The 27,152-nt window shown below is 38.8% G+C and overlaps 1 protein-coding gene and 1 pseudogene across 1 annotated transcript in view; both read left to right on the forward strand.

The window, feature by feature from the left end:
• The window catches only part of CC2D2B (coiled-coil and C2 domain containing 2B), a 113,050-nt gene that overhangs the window by 34,170 nt on the left and 51,728 nt on the right, over positions 1–27,152 (forward strand). Inside the window, exons 9-16 of the mRNA XM_074382672.1 lie at positions 6,014–6,223; positions 11,979–12,076; positions 13,845–13,985; positions 17,362–17,467; positions 17,660–17,772; positions 20,417–20,594; positions 23,755–23,905; positions 25,368–25,515. Of these exons, the coding sequence (XP_074238773.1) occupies positions 6,014–6,223; positions 11,979–12,076; positions 13,845–13,985; positions 17,362–17,467; positions 17,660–17,772; positions 20,417–20,594; positions 23,755–23,905; positions 25,368–25,515 (1,145 nt within the window). The remainder of the gene's footprint in view (positions 1–6,013; positions 6,224–11,978; positions 12,077–13,844; positions 13,986–17,361; positions 17,468–17,659; positions 17,773–20,416; positions 20,595–23,754; positions 23,906–25,367; positions 25,516–27,152) is intronic.
• Positions 14,162–15,335, forward strand: LOC104650529 (keratin, type I cytoskeletal 18 pseudogene; annotated as a pseudogene).

Genomic DNA, 27,152 nt, shown 5'->3' on the forward strand with positions numbered 1-27,152 from the left:
TGATTGGCAGGTACATGTAAGTCTGCTGCAGCAGAACTCATAAACTGCCCCCCCTTTTTTCCCCCAGGTGCTCTGTCCCGGGGAGTTAGGGCTTTATTTATGAGTTTCTGTTGTGCTGCTTCCTTTTTTCAGGGCTGACGTACCCAGCGAGGAAGCAGCCTAGTCACTGTCTGCATGCAGAGGCATTGCTCAGCTGCTGTGGGCTCTGCCCAACTGCCATGTGAACTTCCCTGCAGTCTTGTTTATATGGGTATAGTTAGAACTGCCTCAGCAATGGCAGCCCACCTCTATAATGGCGGACTCTCTCTCTAATGGTGGGCTGCCTCAGCAATGGCAGACTGCTTCCATAGTGGTGAACTGCCTCGGTAATGGTGGACGCCCCTCCCCCACAGAGCTGGACCATCCTGGGTTCAGCTGTGCTTGCTGTGAAACTCTCAATCCAGAGTGTTTCAGATTGCTGTTTTTTGTTGGGGTGGGGTGGGGGGGACTAGCCGAGCCTGATCACCTTGCTCTCTGCCTCAGAGCCCTTTTTTTTTTTTTTTAGTTGAACAGATGACGCTTTGTCTCCCAGGTGTTCCAGTCACCTGATGAAAAGGCACCAGGATCTGTGTGATTTCCTGTGCAGCAACCCACTGTGCTAGCTGAAACAGCCGTGCTGAGATTCGTGGTGCTTTTTTGCCCAGGAATCTCCTGGCCTGGCTGCTTGTTTCAGTCCCCTTTTTTTATCAGTTGAATGGGTGGCTCAGTCTCCCAGGAGTTCTACTCGCCAGCTAAAATGGCACCCGGACCCATGTATTTTGTGCAGAGACCCGCGGCGCCGGCCAGAACAGCCTCACTGGCCAAATCAGCCATGCTGGCGGTCCGTGAGGCTCCTCAGCCTGGGAATCTCCTTGTCTGTGGGCAATAAAAATCTGTCTGGAAATGCAGCGTCCATTCACCCTCCATGCTTTCGCTGGGAGCTGCAATCCTGAGCTGCTCCTAATCGGCCATCTTGGATTTGTACCCCCAGAAAGGCTTTATAACATTGTTCTTGGCAATGGTTTCCTGGATATGACACCAAAAGTATAGGCAATAACACAAAAATAGAGAACTGAGACTACAAGAAACTAAAATGCATCTGTTGCAGCAAAGGAAACAAGCCCCAGGGAGAGAAGGCAATCTATGGGATGGGAGAAAATATTTGCAAACCATACATCTCATAAGAGGTTGAAATCCAAAATATATAAGGAGCTTCGACAACTCAGTAACAAGAAAACAACCCAATTTAAAAAATGGGAAAAGGACTTGAATAGACATTTCTCCCCGCAAAAAAAGGCCCAGAACACATACAAATGGCCAACAGACATATAAAATATGCCTAACATCACTAATTGTCAGGGAAATGCAAATCAAAACCACAATGATATATCACCTCATACCTGTTAGAATGGTCATTATTTTTTAAAATCCCAAAAAATAACAAGGGTTGGCAACAATATGGAGAAATTGGAACCCTTGTATACTGTTGGTAGGAGAGTAAAATGGTGTGACCACTATGGAAAGTGGTATGGAGTTCCTCAGCAAATTTAAAATAGAACTGTAATATGATGCAGCAATCTCACTTCTGGGTATTTATCTAGAAAAATTGAATTCAAGATTTTCAAGAAATATTTGCATTCCCATGTTCACTGCAACATTTTTCACAATAGCCAAGAGGTGGAAAGAGCCTAGCTGTTCATTGACAGTTGAATAAAGAAAATGTGGTGTATGTACATGCAGTGGAATATTATTTAGCCATAAATGACAAATCTTGTCATATGCTGAAGCATAGATGATGCTTGAAGATGTTATACTAAAGGAAATAAGTCCATCACAGAAGAACAAATTGTGCGTGATTCCACTTATATGAGGTATCCAAAGTAGTCAGCCTCGTAGAAGCAGAAGGTAGAGTGGTGGTTACCAGGCACTTGGGAGAGAGGGAAATAAGGAGTTGTTGTTCAAAGGGTATAGAGTTTCAGTCATGCAAGATGAAAAAGCTCTGGAGATCTATGGTTCAACATTATGCTTATAGTTAATAGTGCTGTGTTGTAAACTTAAACGTTTGTTGAGGGTAGATCTAATGCTTTGCATTTTTTACCACAAAAGAGGCCAATTCAGATTTTCTATTTTCTCTAATTTGTCTTCTTTTTGCTTTTTTAAAAATTCTTTTTTCTCTCTGAGTTTTAGTTTGTATATATTCTATTGACCTGTCTTACTCACTTACATAATTTTCTTCCATATTGTATCTCCAGTTAAATAAATCTGTGATAGCATTAAGGGGTAGGGCCTACAAGTGGTGATTAGGCCATTAAGGCTCCTCCTCCATTGGCAATGTGATTAGGTGCCCTTATAAAGAGGCTTTTGCTCTTCCACCATCTGCCATGTGAGGACACAGCATTCCTCCCTTCCAGTGGACACAGCAAAAAGGTCCCCACTAGACATGAAATGTGGGTGTCTTGATCTTGAACTTCCCAGCCTCCAGAGCTGAGAAATAAATTTCTGTTCTTTATAATTTACCTAGTCTCAGGTACTCTTATAGCAGCATAGATTGACTAAGACAGTAGCATCTTTAACAGGTGATGTTCTAGATTTTGTGTCAGACAAATTCCTCCACCTGCCTTTCTCTTCCATCCTTTTCACATTTTTCGTGTTGCCCAGCCAGCCTTCAAGGAAAAGCTGATTTGCTGTCTCTCACCAGAATAAATATAAGAGCAACCAAAGTAGATACAATAGTTGCATGTGTATGAGTCCTGTCTTCATTGCTGCCTCTGCCAGGTGCTTTAACAGCTTGTTGTGTCTCTACTATCCCAGGTACCCTATTTGCCTCCTGTTTGCTGATAAGTTTCGTCTGACCATTTGACTATGGCCTTCCCTCTGCTCCCATTTCTAGCACTCTTTTTTTATATTTACATAGATTTTATATATGTCAACCAGCTTGGATGTTTTTGTGCTTTTATGTAGGCTTTGATTCATTGTTGTCCAAATCTTTATGCTTTTGGTACAACACACTTACCTAGTTCTAGAAGCCTATTTAACTCACTTGGTGAGGTGCTGCTTATAACCAGTGTGTTAGGGAGTTTGCTACTTCCCAAGAGAGTTCATTCTAAAGTTGGACTGTTTATTTCTTTTTTATTTCTTTTTTTTTTTTTTTGAGATGGAGTTTTGCTCTTTTTGCCCAGGCTGGAGTGCAATGGTGCAGTCTTGGCTCACTACGACCTCTGCCTCCTGGGTTCAAGTGATTTTCCCGCCTCAGCCTCCCAAGTAGCTGGGATTACAGGTGTGCACCACCACTCCTGGCTAATTTTTGTATTCTTAATAGAGACAGAGTTTCGCCATGTTGGTCAGGCTGATCTCAAAGTCCTTACCTCAGGTGATTTACCCACCTTGGCCTCCCATAGTGCTGGGATTAGGATTAGAACTGTCTGCTGGGCGAGCTACTGCACCCAGCAGACAGTTCTAATTGTTCATTGTTTTCTGTTTTTAAAGTCTGTCTCTGGATCACTTCCACTTATTTGACCTTGTTTGTCCATAGGGAACACTTAAAGTACTTCACCTAGATGACAGCGCCTCAAACATTTGAAGCCTATAGTCGCTTCCACCTTTAGTTTTTGCTCTCCAGTCTAAATTGCCTCCCTTGGTTGTTAGATATTCCACCACCTCATTTACCATCCTCTAGCTTCTTAGCACTGTAGTCAGTAGGTGCTGAAGAGGATAGGACCAAGGGCAGAGGCTTGTATCACTCCAATAGAAATCCAAAGCAACTGAGCAACACAGTTATTCAGCCAGTGCTGGATCTGCTTAGCAAGACAGGCTTCTCTATTCTAGGAACTTTAATTTTCAAAAGTTCCTTTATAATTTTGTTGTTTTAAACACAAAATGATTTTTTCCTTGGTGTTTTCTTTCCTGTTTAATGATCAATTTACCAACTTACTACCAATTGACTAAATCTCTCAGGTGAAATCAAGAGCAGGTTTCCCTTTTTACGGGTTGGCTCTTACATAGAGAACAAAGACTTACCAGGCATAAACAAGCTTTATGGCTGTTTCTCTGCCTCCCTGAAACCCAGTGAGGAAAAAGGAAAGGTTCCTAACTCAGGAAAAAATAGGGAGGCAGAGATGTAGGCACTTACAGATGACTTTCAGTCCTAGAGGAGCATTGAGTCTGTCACACCAGGTTAGAGGGGAGACGACATTTTTATCTCTTTAGTGTCACAGTAGGTGTAACAGCAATAGCAGACTGGAGAGCGTATCATATTATACCAGAATGATCCTGAGAGTGGGCTCACTGTGCTCCTATTTGATGCATTCATGGCTTTTATCTCGAGTGACTAGGCATTGATGAATCAAGCTGCATATTCTAAGTAACTTACCAACCCTCGCAAATTGCATTACTAAAAGCCAGAGATACTGAGCACATATGTATTGAAACATGTGCATAAATTCAAAATAGTGGACTAAAAAAAGGTTTTTTTTTGTTGTTGTTGTTGTTGTTTTTGTTTTTTGTTGAGACAGAGGCTCGCTCTGTTGCCCATGCTGGAGTACAATGGTGCCATCTTGCCTCATTGCAAACTCCACCTCCCGGGTTCTAGCAATTTTCCTGCATCAGCCTCCTGAGTAGCGAGGATTACAGGTGCCCACTACCATGCCTGGCTAGTTTTTGTATTTTTAGTAGAAACAGGGTTTTGTCATGTTGGCCAGGCTGGTCTTGAACTCCTTACCTCAGGTGATCCACCTGCCTTGGCCTCCTAAAGTTCTAGGGTTACAAGTGTGAGACTATTCCTTCACTTTCTTAATAAATTTGCTTTTACTTTTAAAAAAAAAAAAAAAGGTTAGCCAGGTGCAGTGGCTCACACCTGTAATCCCAGTCCTATCCTCTGAGAGGCTGAGGTGGGTGGATCACGAGGTCAGGAGATTGAGATCATCCTGGCCAACATGGCAAAACCCCGTCTTTACTAAAAATACAAAAATTAACTAGGTGTGGTGGCACACGCCTGTAATCCTGGCTACTTGGGAGGCTGAGGCAGGAGAATTGCTTGTACCAGGGAGGCAGAGGTTGCAGTGAGCCAAGATCGCACCACTGCAGTCTGGTGACAAAGCAAGACTCCATCTGAAAAAAAAAAGTGGACTACAACAAATGAATCATCTTCCATATAATCTAAGGCCTACAGACTTCAGCTAATTTAAGGGCAATTGGGTATCCAAATGGAGACAATCTCATGTACAAAAACAGGTGCTCTTCTTAAAACATAGAAATTTCTTAGAGGGCCCAGTCTCCTCAAGAGAATTTTCCAGAGGATCACCAATGCATTCATTTATAAACAATATTTGTTTGTTTGTTTTTTGTTTTGAGATGGAGTCTCGCTCTGTAACCCAGGCTAGAGTGCAGTGGCACTATGTTGGCTCACTGCAACCTCTGCCTCCCTGGTTCAAGTGATTCTCCTGCCTCAGCCTTCCCAGTAGCTGGGACTACAGGCGCCCACCACCATGCCCAGCTAATTTTTGTATTTTTGGTAGAGACAGGGTTTCACCATATTGACCAGGCTGATCTCAAAATCCTGACCCTTGATCCACCTGCCTCGGCCTCCCAAAGTGCTGGGATTACAGGTGTGAGCCACCATGCCCAGCCTAAACAATTGTTTTAATAAGCAATTATTATTTAACTCTGGCCCACAGGTTCTAAACACCATTTGTCATACTGTTTCTATAGGAAGTTTTTTTTGGTTTTATAAATTCAAAGTCCAACTTCCACTCCACCAGCACACAATAGTGAGACAGATGACAGTAGTTAATAGCACAATGATTAAAATGCTGTAATATAAATATATTTGATGAAATTAGGGGCTATAATCAATTTAAAGAAAAAGAATCAAATTATCATTTTTTTTGTTTTTCTATATTTTCCTACAATGAAATGTTACTGTTATAAGGAAAAGTTACTTATAATTTCAAAAGAAACTGAATCAAATTAACATCGTGCACTTATTTTTCTTTAAAAGGCAGTAAAATGTGACCTGGGAAGCTTATTTGTGAACAAAATAGAAGGTCCAAGGGAAATATACCAATTAGACCTCAACATTGTGGGTTTGCAATTCAGCCATCATCATCTCTTCAATCAAGAACAGGTATTATGCGCTAGGCTGCTCCAACTTTATGAATGTTTTCAGGACAGGCAGCAACAGAATGTATCTCAGCTACTTTATGAGAAGGTGAGAATGGCTTTCATTATAGAGCTAAACATTTAGTATTGAAAGAGAAAAAATTCCTAGTGCAGAGCAAATTATCAGAACATTTTCTAAATATTTAACTAAGTAGAACAATGGTTCAATTTCAGTTTCTGTGAAAAGAAACTGTAGGGAGTTGACTGGCTGGGGAGAAAGCTTTAAATATATCCCATGGGATATTTACCACAAACGGTTTACTAATCAATGGTATTCTTGGTCCTATAACTCAAGAAGAGTATTTGAAATGATTATTACTGAAAAGAGCCATGTACCTGTTTTAAGCCTTGTAATGAAGCATTTTAATTAAAATATTAGAAATCTTGATTCTCATTACAAACGTGAAGAGTCTTGGTCTGAAGATGATTAATCCAAATAGTAATCTAATGACATCATGATGTCATTAGAAGGGTATATGGGTATATGGAGGGGTATATGAAGTCCGAAGAGACATAGAAGGAGTACCCACTGATTACTTTACAGACTTGTGGTTCATTTAAACTCTCTGCTGGGTTTCTGATACATGAGCATTTTGTTAACTAGTGTTCTCTTGAGAAAGGTATTTTGATAGTATGTCTCATTCAACTAATGAATACATTTGAAATAAAAGACACACTAAAGTATTTAATGAAACATTCAATACTGATGGAGTCACAAAGCCATCTCAAGAAACTGGAAATGAACTACACCTTCATAAATATCTGCTTTTTTTTTTGAGACGGAGTCTTGCTCTGTCGCCCAGGATGGAGTGCAGTGGCATGATCTTGGCTCACTGCAACCTCTGCCTCCCAAGTTCAAGCGATTCTCTTGCCTCAATCTCCCTAGTAGTTGGGACTACAGGTGCCCACCACCACATGTGGCTAATTTTTCTATTTTTAGTAGAGATGGGGTTTCGACATGTTGGCCAGGGTGATCTCAAACTCCTGATCTCAGGTGATCTGCCTGCTTTGGTCTCCCGAAGTGCTGGGATTACGTGCATGAGCCACCATGCCCAGCCAATATCTGCTTTCTAAAATATATGTTTAAAACCACAGGACTTAATCCATTTTTTTAAGTTTTTTGAGGCAAAGTCTTACTCAGGCTGCAATGCAGTGGCTCAGTGGACAGCTCACTGCAGCCTCAACCTCCCAGGCTAACGCTAGCTTCTCACTTCAGCTTCCTGAGTAGCTGGAACTACAGGTGTGCACCACCATACCTAGCTAATGTTTTTTTGTTTTTTTTTTTTAATAGAGACAGGCTTTTGCCATGTTGCCCAGGTTGCTCTTGAACTCCTGGGCTAAAGCGATTTGCCTGCCTCAGCCTCCTTAAATGTCGGGATTACAGGTGTGAGCCACCATGCCCAGCCAGGAGTTAATCTATTTGATTTGATGTAGCAATTGTGTAGGAGAACTTAATAGATGAACACCCCACATTAGCAATATCAGAATGTTTCCTAAAGTAAATGTTGAATATTCTTTTAGTGAAATACAGCCATTTTTAAAATGAATGAAGGAAACAACTTAGATTAAGATGCAGGTCATTTAAAAAGTGATTTAATTTACAGATTACTACTTTACAATTTTTTTCCCAACAATATTGTAGAATCTTTAAAGTCTGATCTAGCAATATCAATTTTAGTTTATTAGAGTGCCATCTGTTAAAGTATCTATAGACTCTAGGTTTATGCTTCATGTATATGCATGGCTCTCTGCATAAAATAAAAACTTTTGGGATTATTATTTGCAACATGTTTCAGTATTATTATTGTATTAGGAGCCAAAGGTAATTTCTTAGCAGATTTTTACTTCTTTAAAATTTATTCTCTTATGTGAATATAAACATTTTCTCTGATCTCCCAGTAAATTGTAAAAAGATAACTGTGGTGGAAGTGTGCATAATCTTCTCTTCTGAGGTGGGGAGGAGCAGTGGGGAAGGGAAGAAAAGGCCAGATGTGCAGAGCATGTCCATTGGTCTCCCACCAAAAGGTTAATTTCTTAAACATGGATAATTTAGTCCCTGGGTGTGAAATGTATGGTTCTGCCTGTTCCTAGTGTTTTCAGACCAATTCATAGTGGAAGACTCATTGGCACCAAGGAGTTCTTAAACTGAAATATGCTCCTTTATATGAATATGAATTCCACTTAAAGAACAAAGAGGGATGCTGCAGATAGTATGTGAGGAGAAACGATGCTCAGCTCTGCTGACTTCTGTTCTTTTTCCCTCTAGCTTTAACAAAATTATACAGTAATACAGGAATACATTATCACTGGAAAGGATTAATTGTTGAAGTGTCAAGATGTGAAAGCCCTACTTCATTCTTCACCTCATGGTTCTCTTTTCCCTGTATTTCTATATGTATGTATGTATGCCAGGATTTTTTTTTTTTTTTTTTTTTTGAGACAGAGTTTCGCTCTTGTTACCCAGGCTGGAGTGCAATGGCGCGATCTTGGCTCACCGCAACCTCCGCCTCCTGGATTCAGGCAATTCTTCTGCCTCAGCCTCCTGAGTAGCTGGGATTACAGGCACGCACCACCATGCCCAGCTAATTTTTATACTTTTAGTAGAGACGGGGTTTCACTATGTTGACCAGGATGGTCTTGATCTCTTGACCTTGTGATCCACCCGCCTCGGCCTCCCAGAGTGCTGGGATTACAGGCTTGAGCCACCACGCCCGGCTGCCATGATTGTTTTTAACATAAATTGGATCTTACCATATGTATTATTTGGCAACTTGGTTTTGTTTTTTATTTTTAGAGACAGCATCTTGTTATATTGCCCAGGCTGGACTTAAATTCCTGGGCCACCTCAGCCTCCCAAGTAAGTGAGGCTATAGGTGTGCACCACTGTGCCCAGCTGGTTTTCTAAAATTAGTACTCTATCTTGGAACTTTTTATTTATCACTATATATATATATGTCCATAATATAGGTTTATTGTAATATATTTAATCATTCCCATCCAATGACACTTAGGTCATTTCTTTATGATTCATAATGAAGCAGTGAATATCCTTGTACCTATATATTTGAGCACATATATGAAAACTTCTATAGGATAGATCCGTAGAAGTGAAGTTGCCTGGTCAAAGGTGAGGGTATATGCAGTTTAAATTTTTTAAGAAAGTGATAAAATGCCTTTCCCAATTGTTTTTCCAATTTGAATTTCCACTGGCAAGGCAGGACAGAGCTGACTTCCCAGAGCCTTCATCAATATTCAATATTTTTCTCTAGCTTTATCTTTAATTAATTCATGAGTTAAAAAAGAAAGTATATACATATATATTCTAGATGTAAGTCCATAAAAGTAGTATGTCTTTTAAATATGTTTTGTATATTTTTGTCCTATTCTGTTACTTGCTTTTGAACTTTATTTATTTTATATTTTGGCAAACATTTTAAATTGAAAAAATTTCTTTTTTGGGAAAGGTCTCACTCTGTCACCCAGACTGGAGTGCAGTGTTGCAGTTATAACTCACTGCACCCTTTAAGTCCTGGGCTTAAGTGATGCTCTCACTCAGCCTCCCAAGTAGCCGGGACTACAGGTACATGCCACCAATTCCCAGGTCATTTAAAAAGATTTTTTAAGATACAAGGTCCTGCTGTGTTGCCAGGATGGCCTTGAAATCTTGGCCTCAAGCAATCCTCCTACATCAGCTTCCTGCATTGTTGGGATTACAGGTGTGAACTACTGACCTTGGCAAGAATTTACATTTTTATAAGTTCAAATCTCTTAATCTTTTCCCTTGTGAATTTTAGATTTTTTTTGTTGCTTCCTAACACCTTCTTTACCTCAAGTTTATCAATTAGCATATTTTGGTTACAAGTCACAGAAAACTTCATCGAAGTTACTTCAAACAGTAAGGAAAAGGCATTACTTCCTATTGTCCAAGTTAGGGCAGCTCTAGGTTTTGTTAATTTGGTGTCTTGACAATATTATCAACAAGCCTTTTCTGTCCTTCTCGTCATCTTCAGCAAGTCGACTTAGGGTTAGTGTCACTCATGGAAGCTAACCAAGTGGCTGCTCCAGCTCAAGGCATGCTGGCCAGACACACAATATGCAGCATAGTGTCTCACATTGAGAGCCTTCTCCAATCTCTCCTGCCCTGCAGCAAATTTCCTCTAATATCTCATTGACTAGAATTATTTCACATGATCATGCCTAAACCATTTATTGGCAAGAATAAAATTGCTGCAAATAGCTACACTAATCAGTTTACCTCAAAAACACATGGAAAATGATTGAGCAATTGAATAAAATTGGTGTTCTGCCGATGAAGAAAAATAATCCTTTAAGGGCAATGAATAGTGCCTGAAAGACCAAAATTATAAAGACTTCCTTTTATATATCCTTGTGGTATATATTATATATGTATTTGTGTATGTGTATATATATGAATGTGTGTATATATGTGTGTGTGTCAATGTCATGTGTGTATGTAACGTCTAGCCTTTTATTCTACCTAGAGTTTATCTCTGTGTCTCAGGTGAGACTGGGCTCCAACTCTACTCCTTCTCCCAAAAGATTAGCCAAATATCCAAATACCATCATTTATTTCTCTATTGACTTAAAATACTAACTTTATCCTATACCAGCCATACACATTTATTAATATATACGTTTGTTTGAGGACTGTCTGTTCCTTATATGATATATTGGTCTAGTTCTGTCCAGTTTCATTACCATATTTAATTATTAAATTATATATCATACATAATTAATTACTAATTTATATATCATAGGACAAGTGCCTCCTCATCGTTGTTCTTTTCTAGAATGTTTTTGGATACCCCATAGATTTTATCTTCCATATGAGTCTTAGAATTAGCTTGTCACCTTCTATTTTTAGAACACTGTTACCATCTTTATTGTGAGTGTGTTGTACTTGTTACATTAATTTTGAAAGACATTTGATCCTCATAAAAATTAAGTTTCTTCTTCCAGGAATATAGTTTGTTTTCCTGTTTGCTTAGGTCTTCTCATATGTCTTCTAGTAAAAGTTTATATCAATTGACTCTAGGCTTGAAATTCCCACAAATTACTCCCAACCATGACAGACTTCTCCTTTACGTGTTTTAGGGCCTAGTTTCCTCCAATTCTGTTGTTCTGTGGATGTTACAGTTTTGTACCTTCTTCAGCATATCTTGTTCTCTTGATTTTATTTTTCTTGTTTTCCTATGTTATGTACTTATTCTTTCATGGAAGGACATAGATAAAGGTAGTTATAAATATATGTATATAGATATGGATGTGATTATGGCAATGCATATGGATAAAGAGACATATTTTTTATGTAACTATGGGATTTTAGGTGGAAGATAAGATTGATACCTGTGCTCAATATGCCTTCTTGATCTAATGGCATTTCTTTATATCAATTGATTAATTGATAGTCTAGTAATATTCAAAATACTAGATGTTATTAGATACTAAATTGATGTTTATTGCCTAAATAGATATTGAGGCTCCTTTCCCCTTTCCACCAGCTTCCAGGGCAGCATGGGGTCCAGTGGCCTTGCTGTGGGGATGGCTGGGGGTCTGTCGGGAATGGGAGATATCCAGAATGAGAAGGAGACCATATAAAGCCTAAATGACCACCTGGCCTCCTACGTGGACAGAGTGAGAATAGCACTTGTGGAAGATAAGCCAAGAATGCACACAAAGTTTTACATTTGTTCTGCTGCTGCACATACCTTAACCTACGGGTGAGTTGGAGTAATGATAACAGGCAGATAAAATATACCAAAGAGCTCTTTTCTTTGTTATAGCTGAAAGCACTGACAGATGCTACCAAATTATCAAATGAAAATTCAGAAATAAACCAGCTGACCAGAAAATCTTTACAAGATTATAATTGGCAAATAAGGTAGGTTTTGAGCCATTCATGTTCATCAAGCATTCATTAAGTAACTTCTTTAGACAAAGTACTGTACTTGCTATGGAAGATAAAGAAAAGTACACAATTCCTACTTTTTAGGAGATTGCAGAAATGGTTTCAGTCTTTTTTAAGACCCATGTTTGTGTAAAAATATTTCACAGGGGTGCCACGTGAAAGTAGTTACAGTTTTAACATCCATTGATTTTTTTAAAACGTTGAACAACTATGAGTTCATGAGTACTTTGAAATTGACTTGGATTATATTGATCTGAAGTGTTAATATAAATTTGAGAATTAGTGCACATTTTACATATGTGCAAAATATATTATTAATTCAGTCAAAAGCAGTAGATTTAAGGACCCCTGTAAAAAATACGGTCTACAAGTTGGGAGCCATCGGCTTATAGACTGGAAAGTGAAGTTATGAAGTATGAAATAACTGGAAAGGTAATTCTAAGACAAAACATATTCATATGTCATAGAATCTCCAAAAGCAGGAAAATTCATTGGAAGTTATTCGTAATCAGAAGACAACCTTCATTCAGATTTCTGATGTGAATTTATGCTACTTATTTAGCCTCAACTCTCAGATTTAGAACTTAACTTAAAATAGTCCCAGGTTGGCAGTGGCACCAAACAACTGGCAAATAAAATATAATATTTTTTTCTGGAAGAGCACAATTTTAATCCTAGCTCAGAGATTATTCAAAGATATAACATTCTAAGGAACATGAGTTTATAGTTTATAACCTCTTCTATCACACACACAGACAGCATGAATAAGAGCCAGTAGAAATAATAGAAGACTCATGCAAGCAAAAGCTTAAGATAATAGAATTATCAAATACAGAAAATAACATAACTTTGTTTAATATGATTTTAAAATAAAAGACAAGCTTGGGGCCGGGCGCGGTGGCTCAAGCCTGTAATCCCAGCACTTTGGGAGGCCGAGGCGGGTGGATCACGAGGTCAAGAGATCGAGACCATCCTGGTCAGCATAGTGAAACCCCGTCTCTACTAAAAATACAAAAAATTAGCTGGGCATGGTGGCTCGTGCCTGTAATCCCAGCTACTCAGGAGGCTGAGGCAGGAGAATTGCCTGAACCCAGGAGGCGGAGGTTGCGGTGAGCCGAGATCGCGCCATTGCACTCCAGCCTGGGTAACAAGAGTGAAACTCCGTCTCAAAAAAAAAAAAAAAAAAAAAAAAGACAAGCTTGAAAATATGATCTACAAACAAGATACAGTAAATTACTGAGTACTTCTTGAGCTATTTTTATTTAAGAAGAACCAAAGATAATTTATAGAAATGAAAAACATAAAAATGCATTCCTGTAGTCCCAGCTACTTGGGAGGCTGAGGCAGGAAATTGCTTGAACCTGTGAGGTGGAGGTGGCAGTGAGCTGAGATTGTGCCACAGAACTCCAGCCTGGGCAACAGAGCAAGACTCTGTCTCAAAAATGAAAAAAAAATTTTTCATAGAGTTCTAGCTGGGATATTTCCTTTCTCAGGAGAATTTGCAGTTTAGTAGGGCGCTTTTGAATAGCGAAAAACCTTTAAGTCATAAAGGAGTGAATCTCTAATGGAATTGCCATGGGTGACATAAAATATAGTAAGATGGGGGTTCAGATACGTATAAAATGAAAAAAGAAGGTGGGGAGAGAGTTCACAAGAGTTATTGCAATACATTCTTCCATGCTACTTTTGAAGGCTTTTAGTTCTAATCCACTGACAAATTTTTGCTGGCATTTTGTTGTAGTAATACAAAACAGCTCTATGACTTAGAAAGGGGAAAGGACCTCTCCCTACTACGCAGTATATTACGAACTTGGAAACAGATTAAATCTCTTCGACAGCAGCAAGGGTTTACGAGCACCCCAATAAAGTTACAGGTTCAGAGGTGAGTGGCTGCTCTGTTTGCTCTTATTGGTCTCCTAAGGAACTGCTCATGAATAACGGAATTCACAGTGACTAGGAAGACATCCAGAAGCTAGGCAACTATTCCATGTAGTCAACTAAGAATTTGTATCTTAAATATATAAACATACATGTCATTGGCAGAACCTGAGTCTTGTTCTCTCGCTCTCTTCCCTGGACAGCATGAGCTTCACCACTTGCTATACCTTCTCCACCAACTACTGGTCCCTGGGCTCTATCCAGGTGCCCAGCTACAGCGCCTGGCTGGTCAGCAGCATGGCCAGTGTCTATGCAGGCTCTGGGAGCTCTGCCAGGATCTCCGTGTCCCAATCCACCAGCTTCCAGGGCAACATGGGGTCCAGGGGCCTTGCTGTGGGGATGGCTGGGGGTCTGGCGGGAATGGGAGACATCCAGAATGAGAAGGAGACCATATAAAGCCTAAATGACCACCTGGCCTGGAAACTGAGAGTGAGAAGCCTGGAAACCGAGAACCAGAAGCTGGAGAGCAAAATCCGGAAGCACCTGGAGAAGAAGGGATTCCAGATCAGAGACTGGAGCCATAAATTCAAGACCATCGAGGACCTGAAGGCTCATATCTTCACAAATACTGTGAACAATGCCCACATCGTTCTGCAGATTGACAGTGCCCATCTTGCCGCTGATGACTTTACAGTCAAGTATGAGCTAGAGCTGGCCATGTGCCAGTCTGTGGAGAGTGACATCCATGGGCTTCACAAGGTCATCGATGACACGACTGCAGCTAGAGACAGAGATCAAGGCTCTCAAGGAGGAGCTGCTCTTCATGAAGAAGAACCATGAAGAGGAAGTAAAAGGCCTACCAGCCCACATTGCCAGCTCTGGGTTGACCGTGGAGGTAGATGCTCCCAAATCTCAGGACCTCACCAAGATCATGGCAGACATCTGGGCCCAATATGATGAGCTGGATTGGAAACACAGAGAGGAGCTGGACACATACTGATCTCAGCAGCTTGAGGAGAGCACCATAGTGGTCACCGTGCAGTCTGCCAAGGTTGGGCTGAGATGATGCTTACAGAACTGAGACAGAGAATAAGGCAAGAGACCCCAAGCACTGAGTCTTGAGAAAATGCTTTGAATGGCTTGGTAGAGGAGGAGAAACCAGAAGAGGGACAGATAAGACAGAGAAGCACCAGTTAGAATATTTTGCTGCAGACGCAAGGAAACAGGAATATTTCAAGTAGGAGGAAGTGGTTAGTAGTTATTATCAGTTAAATTCAAGACTTAAAATGTTCATTGGATTTCCTGACATGGAGGTTATTGATAATCTCAGCTGCAACAAGTTTTATAAAGTGACCATGGCAGAAATGAGGTGGCAGAAAGTTGAGGATATAGCCCTGTTTTCTCGTTCAGATGATAAACTCTCCTTGTCAAATATTAGCAACGCTGTAATCAGCTTAAAGAGTCCGACTGGGTCAGCCTCTGTAGATAATAGATTGTATTGTCTTCTGCCCCTGAACCCAAACCACAGCACTGGCAAATAACACAAAGAACCCAGATTTCTTATTTTGTCTTCATTTGTGTTCTCTGTTAGGCACCACCTGCCTGGAGAAGACTCAGATAACTGCCAAAGAAACTTAAAATGAGAAAGAAAATGAAAGCTATGTAAACAGGAAACGCAAGAACGTTTGGTAGAATAGCATCAGGACCTTCATCATTTCCCAGAGACATTTGGCCCAGAATAGAAAGGAGGAAGCTGTAGACCCAAGATCACTGCCTCAGTGGTTTCTCTCAGAAGAGAAGCTGGCTGTACCCATTCTCTGAGTTACTTGTAGCACTTATTCTCTAAATTGTTATAGATTGAAATCACCTAGAAAGTTCTAAAAACCACTATTCTGATTTAATTGGTATGGGGAATGGTCTGGACATCAGGAATTTTAAAATGCTTCCCCGGTGATTTTAACATGTAACAAAGGTTAAAAGCCATTGTATTAAAGAACAGCAAGTTAATTGATGTCATATTGATTGCCCCGAATCAGAAGAAAACAATAGTAACATTAAGTATTTGTTTTACTCAGGTCCTGGGCTGGGCACTTTACTTAAATTAGTGCATTTACTCCTCACAACAACGTAATTTTCAGATGAGAAAAGTGAGGCATAGAGTTCTTAAGTAACTTGCCCAAATTCTTTAGTTCCATTAATGGGGCTGAGTCTTCAGCCCAGGATAGTACTATACAGATAATGTCTGCACTTGGTCCTCTATATTCTATTTCAGAAGGCTAAAAGCATATAATAGCTTTTAAACAGCTTGATTGGGATATATAATTCACATACCATATGGTTCATCCATTCAAAGTCTCCAGTTCAGTGGTTTTTAATAAATTCACAGAATTGTGGAACAATCTCTGCAATTTAATCTTAGGGTGTTTTAGTCACTGCCCCCCTCCCACCCCCCGCCAAAGAAATAATCTTCCCATTAGCGGTCACTCCTCATGTGTGCAGACACAGGCTTTCATTTCTTTTGGGTATATGAGTGGAATTGCTGGGTCATATGGTAACTCCGTAGTTAACATTTTTGAGGAACTGCCAAACTGTTTTCCAAAATAGCTGCACCATTTTACATTCCCAACAGAGCGTATAATATTTTACCAAAGGATTTCCTTCTTAAATGATTAAAATGGAAAACAAAGCCTTATACTGAAAACAGTTAACTTTTACACTATCAGAAAAACTTGACTCCTAGATCAATAATTTTCTGAAGCTATTCAGGTAACTGGGATTTTATTGAACTACTAATAAAAGGGGAATAATAGTACTTCATAGGGTTGTGATAATTAAATCAGTTAATATGTGTAAAGTACTTACACTATTGGCACACACTTAGTAAATACTATATAAGGATTAGCTAGTAGTAGTAATAGTAGGAGCAGCAGCAGTGGCAATAGTGCTAATGCCAGGAGCTGTTTACTGTTTATGCATAAACAGCAACTATGATTCACCACTTGATATCACGCTGATCACCTGCTTAAATTCTCACAGCTTAAAAAATATGAGAGGAAGAAAAATGAGAGGAAATAGGATATGTGCCCTTTATTTCTATGTCCCCATTCCCCTGTTACTTATTCTCACCAAAGGAAAGGTTTCTTGATGCCTTTAGAAAGGACTGTAAACACCAATGATAAATTTACTGAGCAGGGAGAAATTTGTGAAAGCTAAGAACAAATTTATAAAGTTTTTAAAAATGTTTATCAAATTGGCAATTTCCTCAGAATGTAAAATTACTTGTAACAGATTGTGTGTGTGTGTGTGTTGGCAAAAACTCAAACAACTCTCAAATACCTCCATTATTTCTGCTTTGAATAATTCTATTTATTATTAATTAGGATAAAAATAAATAAATGTGATGAACAAGAACAAGAACAAATCTCAGAAATATCCGAAACTGAGAAGAAAACTGAAGGAAAAGAACTTAAGAATGGGAAAAAAGAGGTATTTATATTGCAAAATAACATTAAATTCAACTAGTTATAATATTTCATTTTTTGGTAGAATGCGAAATCTTGATATTTCTAACAGTTATCCAACAAAATGATAAATACAAGAAATAAATGAATTTTAAGAATAAATGTCCCACACAAGGGATGTACATGATAAATTATATATTTACTTTTTGATTTCTAGAGGCTCTCATATCTAGCTCCAGACGAAACAGAAATGGAAAGAATGAAGCAAATTACCTTGAGGCCACAACTTTCTTTCACTGCAGAATTAACAAGCTTATCCAAGTGTTCACTGTAAGCATGTTTAAAGAATTATTTTTTAATTATATATTGTCTATTAATTGTATTGTTTTTAATATTAAAGTGGGATTTCTTGAGTAAGTATCATATGCCAGGCACTGTAAGTTTTTAAAAACTCATTTTCACATTTAATTGTCATCATAGCTCTTTGCAGTTCCATATTATCCTCATCTTAAAGAAGGAACGTAACTTACAGGAAGTGAAATTGCCCAGGTTCACACATCTAATACATGACTGAGGTGGGACATAAATCAGTTTGGTTTTATATAGAAACTGTGGTATCTTCACTGCTAGGCTTCATATATTGATACTTTGTTGGGGGGAGCGGTTTGCTATGGTAGTAATTTTTGTTCAGGTATAAATAGGTGAGATATAAAGCCACTGTAAAAAGTAATATACCATTGCCTTTGCTTGTTAAAGGAACTCTGGTTCTTATAAAAGCATTTCACATCAAAAGGGCCCTCTGAGCAATTTTCTTTGACATTATGAACTTCTTTACTTCCCAGTTGTGATTTCTTCCTTGAGCTATAATGTTTCTCTCTGTGCCTAGAACGTTATGCAAAAACAAGCATCCTAAGTAACCCGTTTCTCCATCTACTAGACCTATGGATCCCATCTCCCTTAAAGAGGATATGGCAGAGTACCAGGTCTAATTTTTCAACATCTCTATCCCATGGCACACTTGGTACCAGTCCATCTTTGATTATTGGGAATGTGCATCATTTAGCAGTGTTGGAACATAGTGGGTATTCAATATATGTTTACATTTATTAAATGAATGACTGGATGATTACATTAACAATGAACCTAAAGAGCAGCAGACACAAAGTCACAATTATCACCACCCACTTTCTGACAACAGAAGTGCAGCAGTGGAGGAATCCTTTATTTGTTCTGTACCTCCTTCCAGAAAGGGTCTGAGATCTTTTATTATATAGGACACCCATATAAAAAGACCATCTAAATAAGGATAAGAATACAGGAGCCATAAAATGAAAGTTGGACGGAGAGAGAAGAAAGGAGGAAGAACATATTTGCGCTGGGAAACCTAGACTAAAACTTAGTGGAAGTCAAGGCAAAAAGACGTATGTTTTATATATTTGCAAAGCCATTGCTATCTGATAGCATTGCTGTCATCTATTTAAACACACAATTGAATAAAAATTGATTCTCCAGAAAATAATAATATGTTGATATAGAGGATAGAAGTGAAAAGAATACAGAGATTAAAAAAGAATTTTAAAAAGTTTATAGGTAAAGAGAAAGGCAAGATATCCTGAAGATAAATATAATACTGAATCAATGAATTTTTATAATCAATTCATGAACTCATTGTTAAAACAACTTTTAGAGGACAACAGAAAGGGTAACTTTTACTTAGATATTTCTTGAAAGGTGATTGGGAATACGGTCGAAGGAGGCCAACAGGGAGATAAGAAGAATAGGTAATCTTTTGTACCCTAACTCTCTGAGAAGTTTACAGAGATGGACAGGTGATAGGGCAGGAACATACTGGGCCCATAGGGTATGTTACATTGGGTAGCAGAAAGGGACTTTATGTTTCAACTTAGGGTTTATCTTCCACCCAGCCTTCTCCCTTCTAAAAAAGAGAGTCAAGTCTTAAATATCACTAGGTCAGTTCTCTTGCAGCTAAGAAGATATTCAATAAATGTTGATTGAGTGAATTAATGAATGAATGGAAAACTCTAGGAGTTTATATATATATATACATATACATATACATATATATGTATGTATTTTATTGTACTTTAGACTCTAGGAGTTTTATATCAGTCAAGGGATCAACTTATGCCTCAACAAGTGTCTCCCCCAGGGAAGTAACCTGGCTTGCTCCTTTAATCTTTGGGTTCAAAGACAGGGTGACTTCCCCACTGTCCTGGAGAAAAGGGGTACACAGCCTAAAGCTTACAATGATTTACAAAGACCTTTAAGAGGACACAGCAAGCCTGTTGCCTTGGAGCAGGCGTCCCCAAACTATGGCCCACGGGCCGCCTGCGGCCCCCTGAGGCCATTTATCCGGCCCCCCCGCCACACTTCAGGAAGGGGCACCTCTTTCACTGGTGGTCAGTGAGAGGAGCACAGTATGTGGCGGCCCTCCAACGGTCTGAGGGACAGTGAACTGGCCCCCTGTGTAAAAAGTTTGGGGACGCCTGCCTTAGAGCCACATCTTTGAAGTTATTGACAGTATGGTGTGTGGAGGGTTGTGTGTTTGTGTATGTAATCTATGTGCATCTCTTTTTAAAGTTAGGAAATATTTTTAAATTCTTGATTCAGCTTCCCCTATCCATTCCCAAGCCCCTCAGTTTTTTCCTCTCGTAAGACATCTGGTAGATAAGTGCTGTAATCTCTTTAAATTGTAATTTAGTAATACAATAGCTGAATGATTTACAGTACCTTGATTTTAGTTCTTCTATTTTTGAGTACATTTCTTTCATTAAAAACATTAGACTGGGAATAAATTTTTATACACATGTAGACAAGTGTTATTTGATGTAAGGATAACATTTGTCCTCTGAAATTGTCTTCTGTTTAACATGATAATGTACATTTTGAAAGAACAATATTTTATATCTGTTCTACTCCTTAAGGGTGATTTAAAGGTTTGTTTAATTTTTAGGCATGAACAAAAGAGGAGAGCCAAAATTCAAAAGCTCAAATACTTTATTAAAATATTCTACAACAATAAACAGGTTTCTTGTACTTCGGTATCTCCCCTACAGTTTGATTTTAAAGTCACGTTTCAGCAAATTTTCAATATTCAGTTAATATATTGGCCTGAAGTGATTTGCTTGGAGGTATGCCATTTTCATTTACTTTTGTATCTTATTTTATGCCATACATAATTTAAAATTTTTTGTTAGCTATGATTATATGTGATAAGTAATTTGTTTGATGTTAAGAGATGGACTAATCTTTATGGATAGATGATAAGATATTTATAAATGTATAATTCACCAATAGTCTTTTTTGCTGTAAGTACAAAGTTATTTGATTTGTAATGTTCCAAATACTCCTCTCATGCTAAAATTTCTGCATTCCTGGATGTGCACTACTGCTATTCATTTGCAATGAGGTAGAAAAGTTCTGTTTAAAGTATAATGAGTAGCATAGCTATTTTAAGTGTTGAATGATCTCTATCATACAAACTTCCACACCCCTGACTTGGTGGATTCAGTCTCTTGCTGTATTTGTTTTTCCTCTTTTTTGGAAGTTAGATCCCTCTCAGAATCAGATGAAAGAACATACACACAAGAGACCCCCAGTCTCTGTCCAAAGATCCCACTGTAAGAACCCCCACACTAATGGAAGAAGAAAATAGGATGATGAAGAAAAATGAGAGACAGTGTAGGAATCTAGACAAGAAGTCCTGGTGGCTAAAATCAAGGTTAAACTTGAAGCTAGATCTGAATAAAAAGTTAGGAGGGAATAAAGATTTGTGTGTAGGAAGTGGGGGTACTTAAGGAGTAGGGAGAGAATTATAGCTACACATATAAATCAAAATATTTTATAATGTCTAGAATAATTTTGTTCTCTCCCTGATAGATGTTCTCTTCATTATTCATGTATTCAAGTTTCCACCATCTTACAGTGTCCCTCTATTGAAATTCCTGCATTAAAAATATGCCAACTTTCTACACTGAATTCCTAATACAAAAAAAAAAAAAAGAGGCCTGTACTTTCCTACTGTTGTACCTAAAGTACATGGTGATATAATAATCCAATCTCTCGAAGTTTAAAATCTGCCTCCCCAAATACTGTATTTTGATTCCTTTATTATTCTATCACTTAGTGTATGAGCCTAACAAACTAAGAGGCAGGGAGGGAGATGAATCTAGTTAGAAGTGAATTCACTGTTAGCAAGTGCAAAAATTGCAAAATAAATTGATATGCCCTGGCCTAACAGACAGTTTAATTCATTTCTTTCTTTTCTTTTTTGAGACAGAGTCTTGCTCTGTTGCCCAGGCTGGAGTGCAGTGGCATGGTCCCGGCGCCACTGCAGCCTCTAGCTCCCAGGTTCAAGCAATTCTCCTTCCTCAGCCTCTCAAGTAGCTAGGAAACAGACACCTGCCACCACACCCAGCTAATTTTTGTATTTTTAGTAGAGACAGGGTTTCACCATGTTGGCCAGGCTGGTCTTGAACTCCTGACCTCAAGTGGTTCTGCCCACCTTGGCATCCCAAAGTGCTGGGATTACAGGCATGAACCATCATGACCTGCCTTTAATTCATTTCTTACTACTCTTCTTGATTCATTCATCGCTACAGCCAAACTGAGCTGCTTGTCTTTTGCCATACGTCCTTGTAATTTCCTACCTCTGAGCTTTTGCATGTGTTAGTTGCTCCATTTAAAACACCAATTTTCACTCTTAACACTTTTAAGATGCTCAATCTCATCTGCACCATGGTGTTGACAGTTGTCATCAGGGGACAAGACTGGCTCCTGAGATCCCTCAACTGTTAACAGTTCTCTATCTTAGTACACTTACTGTGCTGTCCAGAGGCTGGAAGTCCAGGAACCTGGATTTGACAGTCCACTGAGAATGCATCCTACACACCCTAACCAAATTCGCAAGGCTGAAGTGTAAATGCCAACTCAACATTTGAATATATTTATCAGTTTATTTTCTCTGAAAGTTAGCCAATTTACTGATTTACAATAAGAAACTTATTTCACAGAGCTACGACTCCTACAAACCTTTCTGCAGTAGGGATGCCTTCATCAAAGGTACCAGTGTGGTGTCTTAAATTCTCTCTTGCAAGGAAGTATTTAGATAACCAGAAAAAATAGGTGCCTCTTTGACTTTTCTTTTTCTTTAATTTCTTGGCTAATAAGTCATCACTTTGATTGGCATATTCTTTCTTATCTTTCAAGGAGAAATTTTCCCTTCTGATTTCCTTCTTAGAGCTCAATCACTGTTTTCCCGTGCACTGGCAACACAGTATAGGTCAAAATGAGTTTTTTTTTTAATTGAAAAAAGTTTGCTTAGACTGAGTGTGGTGGCTCATGCCTGTAACCCCAGCACTTTGGGAGGCCAAGGCAGGTGGATCACCTGAGGTCAGGAGTTCGAGTTCAGCCTGGCCAAAATGATGAAACCCCATCTCTACTAAAAATACAAAAATTAGCCGGGCATGGTGGCAGGTGCCTGTAGTCCCAGATACTCAGGAGGCCAAGTCAGGGGAACTGCTTGAATCCAGGAGGCGAAGGTTGCAGTAAGCTATGATTAAGCTACTGCACTCCAGCCTGGGTGATAGAGCAAGACTTTGTCTGAAGAAAAAAAAAAAAAGTTTGACTTACAGTTATGGCAGTGAACTTACATGGAATTGTAGTAAAGAGCACATCCTACAGAATCAGAAGACCTGGGTTTAGCACTCAGTGAACCTCTAAGGGATTGTCTACTCAGCACCCCGTTTTCCTTTCTTCTGGAACTTTTCCTCCCTCTCTGGCTCCCATGGCTTGTTTAACTCATCCTTGGATTTCATGAACCAATGACTCTACCTTTTTCCTAAGCAATTAAACTGGGTCTCAATCACTTATAATAAAAACAAACATATTTTCATATAGAGCTTCCATTTCCTTATTTATAAAATGAAAATAAAATTTATTTCCTATAATTACTATCAGATTTACATGAGATAAAGAATTGTTTAAGTGCTACACAAAATTAAGTTACTATGGTATATGTTATGTGTACCTCAGATATGTATTCTCACAACTGTATTCATAATCCCTTGTATTCAATTCATTTTCTATGAAGCCAGTAAAAGGCATTACACTGTCAAGGACATGACTGGCTACTTTTCTAATAATCATGTGGAGGAAATACTATAGAGCAGTATTTATTTTATAGTCTGGTATTAAAAAAATGAATAAAAATATGTTGTTAAGGGTGCTTCTTTTTTCCTTTTTTCTATGTTGTATTTTAAGTGAGCTATCAACCATTTCTTTTATATTTAGGTTTATGAAAAAAGTAAAAGGACAAGCTTACTGGCCAAACTATATTTACCTTTACCTAACTACACAGAGGTGAAAGGTAAAAACATTTTGGAATATGTAGAGTTTAGCTCTGATAAGCTGGTCATGCCTGCCGATGGAGAAGTAGGAAGCAGTGAGTTTATTAAAAATATTACATTCTCCCTATTTTCTTCCTGAGTACCATATTCCTAAATGACCCTGGGTCATTCACATAAGTACAAAATCCTATATTTACAGCTTTTTTTTTTTTTTTTTTTTTTTTTGAGACAGAGTCTCACCCAGGATGGAGTGTAGTGGCTTGATCTCAGTTCACTGTAACTTCCACTTCCCAGGTTCAAGCGATTCTCATGCCTCAGATGCCCACCACCATGCCTGGCTAATTTTTAGTAGAGATGGGGTTTCACCATTTTAGCCAGGCTGGTCTCGAACTCCTGACCTCAGGTGATCTGCCCACATCGGCCTCCCAAAGTGCTGGGATTATAGGTGTGAGCCACTGTGCCTGGCCCTGTATTTACAGTATTCTGTTAAAAATGAATTAAATTATTAATTCAGATGTTAAACTAGATTGTTTAAAGCTTGTTGGGTCAGATTTTCGGGAAATTTCAAATGAGCAGTTAGCACGCGTGCTTTTTGTAGGCCGTCCAAGGCAAGGACAGAATGCTCTCTGGAAAGCGAGCTCTGCTTCTGAGTGGGCTGGCTGCTTTGCCTCTACCTCTCCTTTAGTGAACCTACAGGTGCTTGCAGACATATGGATTTGTCTTTGAACTGTGTAGGAAAAGGTAGAAGAAAATGAGGGAGGGAAGGAAAGACGGAGGGACAGAGAAAAGGAGAGAAGAAAGAAGGGATGTTTCTTTTCTTTGTTTTTCAATTGATTTTGCTCCTTTTATACGGTTAAGTGTAAGTTAGTGTGTCTCTGAGAGCACTGTTGTTCCTCTCCTTCTCCCCATGATTCCTTTCTTTCATCTTCCTAGGGGGTTTGCAACTACTTGGGCCCCTTTGGAGAAAGGTAAGGAAGTATGAACAAGTGAGCAAAGGGAAGAGAGAAGAAAAAGGGAAGAGAATGAGGAAAGAATGGAATTTGCTTCGAGTCCAGATAAAGCAGAAAAATAGGCTTATGGAGACACAGGAGAAAAGATTCAGGACTTGAAAAATTTAGGGAACACTGGGCACTCAGCAAAAGTTTTTAACAAGTGTTGGACTCTTTGGAGATTAAGAAAGGAAAAAGAAGAGATGCAGAAGACTCGGGAATGCAGGGAAAGAGGAGAAAACAGCTTGCTGGCCTCTTATTCTACTGCCAATGGTCCTTTCTTGCTGGAAGCCAGGCCCACACAGAATGGTTAAGAAACCTCCAGACATAAAAGGAGGAAAAGCGTGATATTCACCTCTACATATTCATCTCAATCTTTACCTTTTGTTTTGTAGTCCTTGAAGTATCGTAAAGAGATGAGGGAGAGCATTCAGATAACAGTGGGGTTAGCACAGATCTTCCTTTGTGTTCTTAGAGTTCTACAAGTAAAAGTCAGGAAAAAAAACCCACAATGTGCTCCCACTGCACTTAAAATAATTCATATGTTTTTAATGCCTTTTGTAAACAGATGTGCCTTTTCTTCTTGAGGGAAATGGAACTGAAGAACTCTGTCTTTTGACATCAGGAAAACTTAGCTATTCTCTATCATGGAGCTTAGATGAAAATGGTATTCCTCTGAAACCTATGTCACAGTCATTACGATCTGCTTACTGCAGGTAATAAACTTTTGTCTTTGCAAAATAATGCCAGGTCTTAGCAAAGCATCTCACAAAACACACTAACCTGTAAAAGAAAACTCAAGCAGCCACAGGAAGAGTTTAGTTTATTTGAATGTTGATTTATCTTTTATTTAAATCACTCTACTAAGGCAGTATGTGTATTTATATGTAAGAGAATGTGTCCCTTCAATGCTTGGAATTATAGCCACATGGATGATGAGAGAGGCATTCCCAGAGTCCTTCACTTGTAGGCAAAGGTCGAGACTCCCAGGGACTTTATTTCTGGGGCCTGTATATCTCCAAGTCATTCTGGATTAGCAAATAATCAGTTATGCATTATCATTCTGGGAGTTCCCAGAAGAGCTGGCGTTAATTTTCAGATTAATTATTTATAGGATTACTAGAAATAAGTACAGTAAATTCTATGAAAATGATGATAATGCTGGCTTCCATAATGTGCTGTGTTTGAGGGATATGGTAAATATAAAGGAGCAAGTTTATTTCATCATTTAAAATAATGAACGATAACAAAAAGATATCCTGTCTCCTCCCCATCTCCACATATTCAAACAGAAATAAAAAGCTACGTACAGCTCTATGGCATTTTGGAAAGGGCAAAACTGTGGAGACAGTAGAAAGATCATTGGTTGCCAGAGGTTCTGGGGGGAAGGAAGGATGAATTGATGGAGCACACAGGATTTTTGGGGTAGTGAAACTATTTTGCATAAAATTATCATGATGGATACGTGTCATTATACAGTTGTCGAAACACAGAGAATGTAACACACCAAGGGTGAACCCTAATGTAAACTATGGACTTTGGGTGACAATGATGTGTCAGTGCAGGTTCATGGATTGTAAAAAAGGTACCACTGTGGCGTGGGATGTTGACAGCTGGGGAGGCCGTGTGTGTGTTTATGGGGATGGGGTACATGGGGACTCTCTGTGCCTTTTGTTCAATTTTGTTGCAAATCTAAAACTTCTCTTAAAAATTATCTTTTAAAAATACTATAGTTTTGAAAATTGTTATGTATAACTGGATTAAACAGAAAATTGAAACTAAAATTAGAAACTTTAAAAAATAACCAGGAGAACATTATGTATTAAACAAATAGCATTTTGATGTGCTATTGCATTTGGTTTGCCAGTGTTATATTGAAGATTTTTGCATCGATGTTTATCATGGTTATTGTCCTGAAGTTTTCTTTTTCAGTTGTGTCTCTGCCAGGTTTTGGTATCAGGATGATGTTGGTGTCATAAAACGAGTTAGGGAGGATTCCCTCTTTTGTTTGGAATAGTTTCAGAAGGAATGGTACCAGCTCCTCTTTGTATGTCTGGTAGAATTCGATTGTGAACCTGTCTGGACCTGGACTTTTTTTGGTAGGTAGGCTATTAATTGCTGCCTCAACTTCAGACGTTGTTATTGGCCTATTCAGGGTTTCAACTTCTTCCTGAATAGGTTTAGTCTTGGGAGGGTGCAAGTGTCCAGGAATTTATCGATTTCTTCCAGATTTACTGGTTTATGTGCATTGAGTTGTTTGTAGTAATCTCTGATGGTAGTTTGCGTATCTGTGGAATCGGTGATGTTAATAACCTTTATTGTCTTTTATTGCATCTATTCGATTCTTCTCTCT

Source organism: Saimiri boliviensis, chromosome 12, assembly GCF_048565385.1.
Source record: "Saimiri boliviensis isolate mSaiBol1 chromosome 12, mSaiBol1.pri, whole genome shotgun sequence".
Lineage (NCBI taxonomy): Eukaryota > Metazoa > Chordata > Mammalia > Primates > Cebidae > Saimiri > Saimiri boliviensis.